The 11,882-nt window shown below is 38.8% G+C and overlaps 2 protein-coding genes across 2 annotated transcripts in view; both read right to left on the bottom strand.

Moving 5' to 3' along the window:
* Nucleotides 1–1,132, bottom strand: part of AK88_05060 (uncharacterized protein) — a gene marked incomplete at both ends in the record, with an annotated part of 1,463 nt that extends 331 nt beyond the window's left edge. Inside the window, one exon of the mRNA XM_012482662.1 lies at nucleotides 23–1,132. Within this exon, the coding sequence (XP_012338085.1) occupies nucleotides 23–1,132 (1,110 nt within the window). The remainder of the gene's footprint in view (nucleotides 1–22) is intronic.
* Nucleotides 1,133–3,227: 2,095 nt separating this feature from the next.
* Nucleotides 3,228–11,882, bottom strand: AK88_05059 (uncharacterized protein; the record flags this gene model as incomplete). The annotated part of the gene is made up of 1 exon (XM_012482661.1): nucleotides 3,228–11,882. The coding sequence occupies one exon, from the start codon at nucleotides 11,880–11,882 to the stop codon at nucleotides 3,228–3,230; it is 8,655 nt and encodes a 2,884-aa protein (XP_012338084.1).

The raw sequence follows: 11,882 nt of genomic DNA, 5'->3' as shown, positions 1-11,882 counted from the left end.
TCTTTCCAATTATATGGCTAACTTTGTGGCCAAGATTATGATCATTTTTATCGTTACCTTTCTTTTTTTTCTTCCTCGTGTTCCCCTTCTCGTGCAAACCTATGTCATCTTTACCATTAACATTTTCATCAGAATATTTCCTCTTGCTCTTTTTATCATTTCTTTTATCATATGATGAGCTCTCCATTTGGTGTTCCTTTCTTTCACCTTTAAGTATTTCTTCGATCACCTTTCCATTTGATACACCGGAACCCTTGTCATTACATGGCTTCCCCTCAGCACCTGTCTGAATTCCCTTCGAACTATTATTTTCATCCTTCAGTTCTAAAATATCGTCATTTGTTTTTTTCTCGCTTTCCTTAATTTTGCTGCATTTTTGCTTCATTAACATTTTGTCATTCTTAATCGAGGACGTGTTCGTTTCTTTCCCCTTCTTTAGGGTTTCTCTGGAGGTGCATTTTTTCGTACCCTGTTTGGGCACATCCGCTTTGGATTCCCCTCCACATTCATTTGTGTCATGGTCATGCTTTTCCAACCCAGTTGGGGGGGCAACCTCGTTTCGTTCCACCTCTCGTTTCGCGGTCTTTTTCTTGGTTTGTTTCTCGGTCACCACTTCGGTCTCTTCTCCTATGAAGTTATCCTGCCCCGCTTTCAGTCTTTCACTCCAGCCATAACTAGCACCCGCATCCGCTATACTATAATCAGTACACCTCCCCTTTTCGCATGCCTCTGCACCCTCCAGTGCGTCCTTATCCTCCTTGTACTTTTCGTGCGGGTACCCTTCGCAGTAGCTAGAACAACTGGTGTCATCCTGAGTCTCCATGCAAAATGGTATTCCTTTTTTACTTTGAGATGCCAATTTGTGACCCTCGTGTAAATCTAAGGGTATCTTTTTCTCTTCTACATTTTTATCCCCTTCGCCTTCCTCAAAATGTGTGTCTGTATAGTTGATGTTGCAACTCTTCTCATTCTTGTTGACATACCCCACTTGCTGATTCCATATTTCATTTTTTTTTGTCTCATTTGTGCAATCATCTTTCAGTACATGTTGATTCATAACTTTATAAGAATTGTTTCCGTTTTCTGTGTTTTGCGTGTGCACTAGATTTTTGTGGCTACTTTCCAGATTCATGTTATACGAATCTTCGCTGTTACGGAGCTTATATTTTAAATAAATTTTTTTTTTTTTTTTAAAGTTGTATTAAGCTTTTAACTTCATTTAAAATGCTGTTTGAGTAAGCACCACCACCTTGCGCACATTATATATGCTTACGCATGTGCGTATGTACTTGTATCCAGAGTTGTAAACTGAAGCATATCATACCACCTGGGTGTTGCAAAAAAAGAAAACAGAAAAAAGGACGAGTTAATATTTACTTCTGACTGATGTAAAATCGTGGATCTATTCTTCTGTGCATATTAACATTTTATTTTCTTAAAGTAGTCTTAAGGCATCACACGACATTTTTTTTTATTTTTTTTTTTTTTTGCCTTGTTATTTTGCAGTATGGAGGCTGGAAAATTAACACAGCATTTCACATTGTTATAACCGCGTATACACAATACGCGTTAATGTACGTGTATTTGTATTTTTCTTTTTGTTTTTTTATTTATTTTTCTTCTTTTACTTTTTTTTCCTTCGTTTTGGCGAATTCCTACATTCAGAATAATCAGGCGAAAGAAATGCAACAAATAATGGCCTACCAAACAATCTCAAAAATACATAACATGTACGTTTTCGTTCTTGAAATAATTAAAAAGGTGTTGAGGAAAATTTTAGTGCATGGTGTGTATTTCCCCCAAGGACGCATAAGTATTTTGCTCTATTTTTTTTTTTTTTTGTTTAAGAATTATTTGCTTGCCATAAGTCGTCTCTCATGTGTGACATTCCTGGATAATTTTACACAAATGGAACTTGGATCTCACGCAAAAAGAGTGTGCTTGCAAAGTGGAAAATAAAACAAAAGGGCATAAAAGGTGAAAAAGCTGCTTATCGGATAAGCCGTTGAAATGCTGCAAAAATGTTACGCATACACATTTTGTTACTTCCAGATTGGCAAAATCGCAGAGTATAAGTACTTTTCCAATTTGTTCCCACAAACATGCTAGTTGCACATTTGTTTGTTTTTTTTTTGAGCCCATTTGGTGCCATTCTTGGAGCCCAAATGTGTAAACGCATTTTCCAGTTCTCTTTTTTATATGATACCATTTCATCCTTATTTTTTATTATTTTTTTTTTAACGTTTTTTCTTGCCTTATTTGTAAATTGTGCTCATTACACACTTTGGAAACATTCTGCCCTTCACCCTTTAAAACCTTCTGAATTTTCACCCAATATAATGTTAAATACGTGCACAGAGAAGAGTTCCACACGAATGAGTACCCTATGGTAAGCATACCTACATGTATCATCATCTAAATGACACCATCACAGGACGACATCCCTAGCAAGTAAACAATTTCAATTTTTATTCCACACACTGGCAGATTTGGGCTTATCACATTCCCCTTAAGGTAAAAATGAATTTGTTGCAAAAACACACTAAATTAATTGCACATGCGCCTTTGCCATATGAAGCGGAACATAAAAAGGAATAAAACAAATAGGCGACAGGGTGGGTTAAAAAAAAAATTGGTTAAAAATATCATACAATTTGAATTTTACAAAGGTAGAATTCCTTTTTTTTCTCCTGCACAATTTTTTTAAACAAAAAAAAAGATCTGCATAAGTATACTCTTCTAAAGGGGTGTGCATAAAAACTACAAACATGACAACACAAATAAAAATACAATTCAAAAAGATGAGGTTAATATGGTACAAAAAAAAAAAAAAAAAAAATTAATAATCATAACTGGGAATATGCAGGCAAAAAAAAAAAAAAAAAAAACGATAAACCGCGAACATAAAAAATTAACATAAAAATTTGGACCATGGTTGCGTGGATTCAACAAAAAAAGACAAGCTGTGAAAAGGTTCCACAACAATATGATTAGAACATAAAGACACCCTCGCAAGACAGATGGTTTTATAAAAGGATAAAAAATATATTTACAAAATTGTGGAAAAGTAAAACACTACAGTGGGGTGGTGCTCCTGCCCCCACCCCCATCACAAAAAAAAACAAAAAAAAAATGTTGTTAAGACAACGCATGACACTTAAATGGTAAATATCTCCAAAATGTGCCCATTTCTCTATGCTTTACGGATCCCACACATCCCTGGGGCATTACGAAAACTGCATTATTCCGTACTTGTTAAAAATAAAATTTAAAAAAGTTTCCAAACAAACATTTTTAACAGCGGGGTTAACGCCTATTTGCATGTACTCATACAAATTGTAAACATTGCTGCAAACATTTTTATGCCACAAATAATTATTTTTTTTTTTCTCCTCCACTTGGTGAATACAATTCCTAGTACAACTTGTTCTACTCAATTCGGAATGCAAATGATTATGTAGTATTTCCCCTCCATTTTGAAGAAAACTGTTGACGTCTGTTTTTGCCGAATTGTCCACATCGTTACAACCATTACAACCCTTATTTTCCCTTTTTAAGTAAGCGTTATTATACCTATCCTTTTCTCCTTTCTTTTTACCCTTAACGTATTTTTTCACACCTCCCATCCCAGTGTCTGGACCTACATTAGCGAACACATTATTTCCTTGATTGTTCAGTTCGTCAAACAGGGCACCATTATAGGGGTAAGAAACGTTGTAGGCACTAACGTAGCTAATGAAGGGGAATATCAAAAGGGCTACCTGTTGCATTAGTAAAAAAAAATCGATTACTGTTAAGCCTTGGTTTTTGTTAATGTACTTGCTGAAGAACACTTGCCTCATAAATAAATACTCCAAGTCGTATATGTTCATTTTTTTTCTCCTCTTGCTCTTGTACTTGGTACTCCCAATTCCTATGGTGTTGAAATTCACCAGATTGTTTGACGTTGGGACTAGGGAAAAGGGGCAGAAGATGGAGGCGTAATACGAGCCGTTTCCGGGCTGTTCCTTGCAGCGGCTGTGGCTGCGAGTGATACATTCATTGTAGGTATTGTTACCATTTCCGCCATTGCCATCATTGCCATCATTGTCACCATTGCCACCATTGCCACCATTTCCCCCTGTGACGGTAGAACACTTTGAAGCTTCTTCCCCCCCTCTAGCCCTGCGCCTGTAAATGCGGTCCTCTGACAAAATATCGTTTGACAAATCAGTGGTGTCTCCAAAGCTGGAGTTGTTCGAGCAGTTCCCATCACTCACATGTCTTTTACGGTGCATTCCAGAATTCCCTTTGCTGTCGCAATTTTTATTTTTCAAGACCTCCTTAACGATTTGAAATATTTGATTTTCATGCGTGCTTTTATTTATCTCAAACAAATTATTGTAACTGCTAGTGGGGATATCTACATTTTCAATTATTTTATTTATTTTTACATCTGCACACATGCAAAGGAAGGTACTTTTGTCAATATGATATTCGACCTTCTTATTATTCTTCTTCAAATTCTTGTCATATTTTTTTAGCACAAAATCGAAAAGAAAATAACAATCATTGTATATTTTCATTTCGTTATAATATTTGCTCGTTTCCTTTTTTAAATTTATATATACGTTCTTTTCTAGTACATTATTTTTTAGGGGATGTAAAATATCCTTCCTGATTTTTGTGTAAGTCTTTTTCAAGTCAAACGAAATGTTTTTATTGTACAGTTCTTCAAAATTGTTTATGTCATTATTGTTTATGTAGCGAATGCCCAGCACATTTAAGCAGTTCATGTATTTATATAAGTTACTCCTAAGCATAATAAAATTTTCAATTTTCTTTTTATACACACTGTCACTAATATTTCTTGAGAGTGCTTTGTACGTTTCCACGTCATCGTTTAGGAATCTATCAAATTGAATATCTTCTTGATTATCGATCTGTACATATGTCTCCTTATTTAGAATGTTGTTCTCGATTAGTTTGTTTTCCTTTTGTAGTAATTCTTCATAACTGCACATTTTGTTCATTTCTTCTACACCTGGGTCTTTCTCCCCTCTGCTGGAGTACCGCAATTGCCCCTCTTTATTACATTCCGCGCTTAAAACGCAATTCTGATTTTCCCCTAACTGGTTAACAAAGTTCCTGTCCACATATTTCACACTACCATCACTGCCGTCACCGCTACTATAACAGTCGTATGCGTACGTGCTCCTACTTCCCTTTTTTGTGCCCCCCATAGCATTCGATTTTGCGTATCCCCCACTGTGCACTTCGCTATCTTCATAGTCCATATCTGAGCTGGTATACACTCCTTCGTCGTAACTGACCGCGTCCTGGTTTGCATACCTTCTCTTCACATTTGTTGCTGGTCTCCGTGGATGATCTCCCCCAAGGGTATCATCATCATGTGTTTTCTGCATTATCCCGTTTAGATAACCAGTGGTGCTATTGGATGGTCGGCTGGAATTCCCGCCGTTATGTCCGATTTCTGCGCTCATTTCGTTCGACATGATTCCCTGGTTTGGCGAGGCTTCCCCACCGTTTTGGTTCATCACCCTTGTTCCGTATCCGTTCTGCACCTCCTTATTATTGCTGCTGTCCAGTTGGCTGCTCCCGCCCTCAGCCTCGTTGTCCATTTCGTTGGACAAACTGAAGCTTCCGATATCATTCTCATCAACGCAAGTATCCACGATGCTCATGTTTTCCTTTTTCAAGAATAAATCATTCTTCGTTTTTACCTTCCTTTTTATCTCCCTGTTCATGACCTGCGCATTACTCCCCAGCTTCTCCTTTTGCGTACCACTCAATTTACACTTTATTATTGACTCACACTGGTCAGTACACGATAAGTGTTCTGTGCACCCCTTTTGAGGGAAATTTTTTCGACCACCTGAGAGCACCTTGCCTACAACGCTATTTAGAGTGCAGCCGGTCCTTTTGTCAATTTTTTTATTGCAGGTTATGTCCGATTTAAGATTTTCCTTTGGCAAATGAGTGCTATAATGCTCGTCTTTTTCCCCCACCTTCTCGTCCATTTTTTTGCCCATTTTTTCGCTGACCTTTTCGCCCACTTTTTTTCCTATTTTTTTTTTGTGCACCCCCCAATTCTTGACATTCCTGATATTTACGGGCACAAACGTATCGTGCGTGAACCCGCTTTGAACCTTCACTCTGCCTATTCTGTCAGTTCTTCGCGCTTTCCCACCTTTGGCACCTTTACCCGCTTTTTCCGCCTTTCCCGTTTTCCCCATTTGGTCTTCCCCAATATTATTACCGCATGGGTGTGTGCCCCTGTTGCCCCTTTTCCATAAATACTTTTTATAAATTTTCCGATACACGATTAAAAACATTTCGCTTATCACGGGCTCCTTCACGTACCTGTCGAACATGCTCTCTAACTGTATTTCAAAGTTGCTGTACCTTGGGTCAATATAGTCAATGCGGAGGGACGGATTGGAGTTAACCTCCAGCAACCACGCTTTGCCAGTATCATCTAACAGGATGTCTAACCCAATTAACTGATAAAAATAAAAATTGTTATTAAAATTGTACTTTATCTTTTCCTTAATGTAAGAATAAATTGCCAAAGAGGTTAGACAAGTAATTTTCTTTATCTGTTTCCATATATCATCAATGTCGTATCCATTATTCTTCAGGTAAATAAAAACATCACTCAGTAATTGCTTATTATTATTCTTATCATGAATGTTTTTTTTTCTAATATATTTCTCATTGTCTTTATTAATGCTATAGTTAGTTAAATGTATAAAGGTGTTGTAAATGTATCTCTTTTTCTTTTTATATTCCTCTGTACACAATCTAGCAAACCCAATTTTGGACAAGTATATTTTAGGGTAATGTTTCCCTGGCAGTAATAAAATGTATATACGAAAATCAAATTTCTTCTTATACATCAGTAGGGGGTTGTCTATATACTTTTGAATAATATAGCAATTGTACCCATTCAAAATATTTACGTTAATGTCGCTATATTTATGTATTACTTTGACTCCGATTCCCATGCTTCCACAATCTGGCTTCATAATATAGTAATCCTTATTATTACTGTTCAGAATGTACTTTATAATATTTTTATTTTCTGGCAATACAAATGTGTTTGGGTAAAAGTCATATAGGGAGGGAAAAATCAGGGATAAGTGAGACAGTAAAAAGGTTAAGGCCTTTTTCTTCGTATACATATACATGGATGGAATTCTATTTATAATTTTTTTCTTCTTCATATAATTGTAATGGTCAAAATCGGTTATGTTATATCCTATCCAGTAGAAGATTCCTTTGTTTGCATTGTCAATGCATTTCTTCCAATTTAGTTTGCTAATACACGTGTGGATGAGCACCCTTTCGTACCTGGCCAACTTGGTGTTTATGGTGATATTACTTTTCCCTCTCATGCTCCTACTTCTGTAGTTCACTTTAACAATGTCATCCTTCTTCCACGGTAGGGCTACTTTTCGCGCTCGCCTCCTTCTCTCTCCTTCGTCGCTCGGTTCGCGGCTGCCACCGTCCAGGCAACACATGTCGCTCATACCGCTTACACAACTCATACCACTTACTCCGCTGCTCCGACTGCTGCCCCGATGGTTGTTACCATGCACACACTTATCCCCATCAGATTCGCCCTTATGGAACGCCCCCTCCGAGTCACTCACCCCATCGACTCTCCTTTCAGCGCCACCATTAACGGGGCCCTGCTCTACGTTACTTCCTCTAAAAGGTGCCAAAAAATCGTTCCCTTCCTTGTCCCCCTTCTGCGAAGAGACATTGAACGCTTCCCCCACTTGGACATGACTATCCGCGTGGTTCTCCCTACCAACTAACTTCATATATTCAGAATGGGAACTGTCCTTTAAGTGCACCTCGCACTGTGCTCCATTATTCCTATTATTCGTTTTTTCTGAGAACAACTCATTACAAATAGGGTAGTTAATTTTCTCATTTGGCGCGACTGAATTAGTGCATTGTGTTTCTCCAGCTTTATCACGGCTCATGTTATGAACTTCCTCTTCCATATTGGTACCCTTGCCCCTTGCATTATCACCCCCTACACACACTTTATTCATATCACCCCTTTCAGGGCTATTCACACATGGAACATTCCTCTCCTGAACACTGGAACTGTGTATATTCATTCTTAACTTTCCCTTCTCGCTTCTCATCTTGGCATTTCTATTCAAATTATTTAAGTGATAAATATACGAGTCGGTTAAGTTTTCCATGCTGTACTTCTTCATGGCGCCCTTTTTTAATTCGTTTATATTCTTATTCAAAATGTCTTTTCCCCTTTTTCCTGTACCCCATTGTATATTTCCTGCATTGGTACTTTGGTAATTATTCCCATGTGAGAGATTTTCTGGTGTCAACACTTCATACAAATGGTACTTTTCCTGTTTGTCACTTTTAACCATTTTATTGCTGTCCTTCGCATCTCCTAAAACAACACTCGGGTTGGGTGGGGACAACAAGTTCACTTCGCAAATCTGCTCATTGCGCTTGTCCAAATATTTTTTTTCCACACCTACGTGGTTTTCTTCTTCCCAGCTTTTGCAAAGATTCGCAAGCGACTGCCTATTGTGTATGCTTCCCTGAACGTAGCCCCCTGCTCCTCCTTCTCTTTTCCCTTCATTTTTTACATGACCCCCCAATTCATTATCATCACCATTGTTATCATTATTGCCATCCTTATTGGCATCGTTAATGTTGCTATAATTGTCAACCTTAAATGCAGTTTCGTGTCCCTGCTGCTTGGAACTACCTCCCTGAGCCGGACCCTGTCCACCACTGACAACGTCAATGCAACATGCTTCATTCCGTTGCAACATCGGAGTGCCTGTCTTCGGCATACTGCTTCGTGTAACGTTACTAATATCAAGGCCACCATTTTGGGTGCATAAATGTACCTTCTTTTTGTCATGTTCCCGGGCTGCTTCACTTACTTTTTCCTTCACCTCTTCCTTATGAAATACAGTTCCATCAACGTTCGCACAAATGTCTAACGTATCTCTTTCATCACAACACATATTGGATCTCCCTGGTGCTGTTTCTCTCAAGTAGGTACCTTCACTTGGTACATTAAAATTCATTTCTCTCTCTACTTTCCTGCTTAATTCATTTCCATTTTCATAAAAACGGACGATATCTCCATCTCGTCCCCCACTAAAGTTAATGCCCTTACTCACACAAGACAAATTGCTATTGCTATCCACCATTACGTTATTACTTTTAACATGTTCCTCTTTGGGGACTGATATTGTACTTCCTAGGGGGGGACTGTCACCAGTAGCCCTTTCCTGTGCTCTGTTCAAACCCGCGAACTGCACTACACTGCTAAAGTAGTTAGCGGCATTTCCATTTCGTGCTCCATATACAACACTTGTTTTTTCATCGTCATTTACACTGGGATCTTTGCTGTTACCTATGTAGTAACCACTTTGAGGGTAAATTTTCTCCGCCGTCTTGCTCTTACATGTTTCATTTATTGCCATTTCGAACGTGCTGGCTTTATCCGGACCTCTAGCTACTCCTCCCCAGTAACTTACATCTCCACTAGGTATGTGTGCAATTACGTTAATATTACTCTGCTTATCCGTTTCTTCTACACCATTATCATTTCCGTGATTGTTCTTATTTTCCATCTCAGCTCCCATCCTTTTAACACAGTTGCGGCTGACCACGTTTACACTTATGTCATTGTTGCTCCTATTTATATTTTTTGAAACCGCACCTTCGCTACTTTTATTGACATGGGGGGGAGAAGGTGGATTAATATAACCATTCCGAATACGACTCACTCCTTTGGAAAAAATCACATGGTCACTACCCCCATTGCTTGTGCTGCCATTCCTCACACCCTTAATATCATTCGGACAACCGCTACCATTATGGTTCCAATTTTGAGAGATTTTTCCTTTAAGTGTATAATACCTTTGAAGGTCTTCATTTTTAAATTGCCTTATATTTTTTTGAGCGATGGAGCTGTATTCTTTTGTTCCCTGGTCCTCCTGCGCAGTGTAGTACGCAATTGGACTCACAAAATTGCATCTGCTTTGGTTTAAGTTCTTGTGTAGGGTGAAATTATATCTTTCATTATTACCATCCATTTGGGCATTACGCCTATGTCCTGGTTCGGGTTGGACGTACTCCAAGGCGGTGTGGCTGCTTTCTTCGCTGCATGTTGCTTCTTTGTTGCTGGCATAAAGGCATGGTGCTCTGCCATTCTTGTAAGCCATGCTTTCTTTACTCAATATGGTTAACGGGTTGTTCTTACAACGTTGACTGCCATCGCCTTCGTTGTTGCCCAGTTGGTCGTTCCCGCGTTGCTTGTTGTCGCTTGCTTTGCCGCACGCGCCCCTGAACTGGTTATGCTTCTGCAGAGCAAACAAATTACCATAACTGCCGCTGTACCATTTGCCATTTTTCGACGAACATGTGAACAGATTGCTTCTCTGCACCGCGCATGGGTCACCAAACCTGTTCGTGTATCTGTTCTGTTGTACATTGAGTACTGTTCTATTGGGCGGTTCACATATATTAATATCCCTCTTCAATCCTGCTTCTGTATATTTGCTTCCGTTTGCGCTTTGCATCACGTAACGGTTTTCCCCTCCTGTCCGTTGTAAATGCATCGCGTGAACAACCTTTTCTCGAGGGGTTGCTTTTGAACTGGGTTGTTCTCCCATTCTCTGTTCATTCGAAATAAGTACAGATGGGTTGAATTGATTTTCCGCCCTCTTCGAATATCTTACACTTTTCTGACTAATACTTTTAAGAGAATTGGTTCTACTAAGGAAATTTTCATTTTGATTTTTCCAATATTGATTTTCCTTTGGGGGGGCCCCACTTCCACTTGAGGTCAAGTGCGTCATAGGATGTGCATTCCTGTGCAGTGGACCACTTCCCTTGGTTAGCATTTCACTTGTGACATGGTTGCCCTTCCGGCTGTTCTTACTGCTGATATCATCGGGGGGCTGCCCAAGCTTGGCACTGCTGAGAGGACTCATAGGCAGAATACCCGTCGCCTTAGTGGACATCCTTTCCTGTGTGACATTTTTTATCCCCATTTCGATAACATGATTTTTCTTTTCATTTTCATTCCCATTCATGTGGCTCAGTGACCTTCCAATTTTGGCATTCCCGTAAAACTTATCGCTATGTAGTGCTTCATTTTTCATGCTTAATTCAAGGGAGGGGACATTCACATATTTTTTTAAGTTAGCATCCAAACCCCAATTGGGGTAAGCATTACTTCTAGGTATTAAATTACTACCTTGGTCACTATATTGATTATGCTTACGATCAACATATGCTACTTGCCTTTGTTCATAATTGTCTTTTATATTAATATCCACCTGAGGTACGTAATCCTTAGGAGGGCACCATTTTTGCTTTAAAATTATCTTTCCATTTTGAGCCGTACTATTCGATATCCCTTTCTGTATCGCGTAGTCAGGATAATTAGATTCATATTTGAGCAAAGCATTTTGTAGGGGGTAATACGGATTCTTCAATTTGTACGCATTGAACACTTTGTGCGGGTTGTATAATGAGTACGCACTATTATTTACACTCTTTGCATTTCTACGGAAGGAACTACTGTGCTTCCCCACTTGTCTAGACGTACAACCGTTCGAAAATTCAACAAATTTGTGTGCCCTATGTGGTGGTAACACCGGTTCCTCCTTTTTAAGGTTTTTTATTACTACTTCTCCAATGTCCATATTTTTCCTTGTTGAAAAATTTACGTTATTCAATTGCGTATACTGATTACGTGCACTTTTTAACAGGGTATGCTTTGCGCCATCTTTTGACACGTTTCCTCTTTTCCACCCATTTTCATCCTTGTTATATGCGCTGCTGAACAGCTTACTCAACGTATTCAT

Source organism: Plasmodium fragile (genome assembly GCF_000956335.1).
Source record: "Plasmodium fragile strain nilgiri unplaced genomic scaffold supercont1.91, whole genome shotgun sequence".
In the NCBI taxonomy this organism is placed as follows: domain Eukaryota; phylum Apicomplexa; class Aconoidasida; order Haemosporida; family Plasmodiidae; genus Plasmodium; species Plasmodium fragile.
The sequence above is the reverse complement of the archived record's forward strand: the minus strand, read 5'-3'. Positions and strand labels throughout refer to the sequence as shown.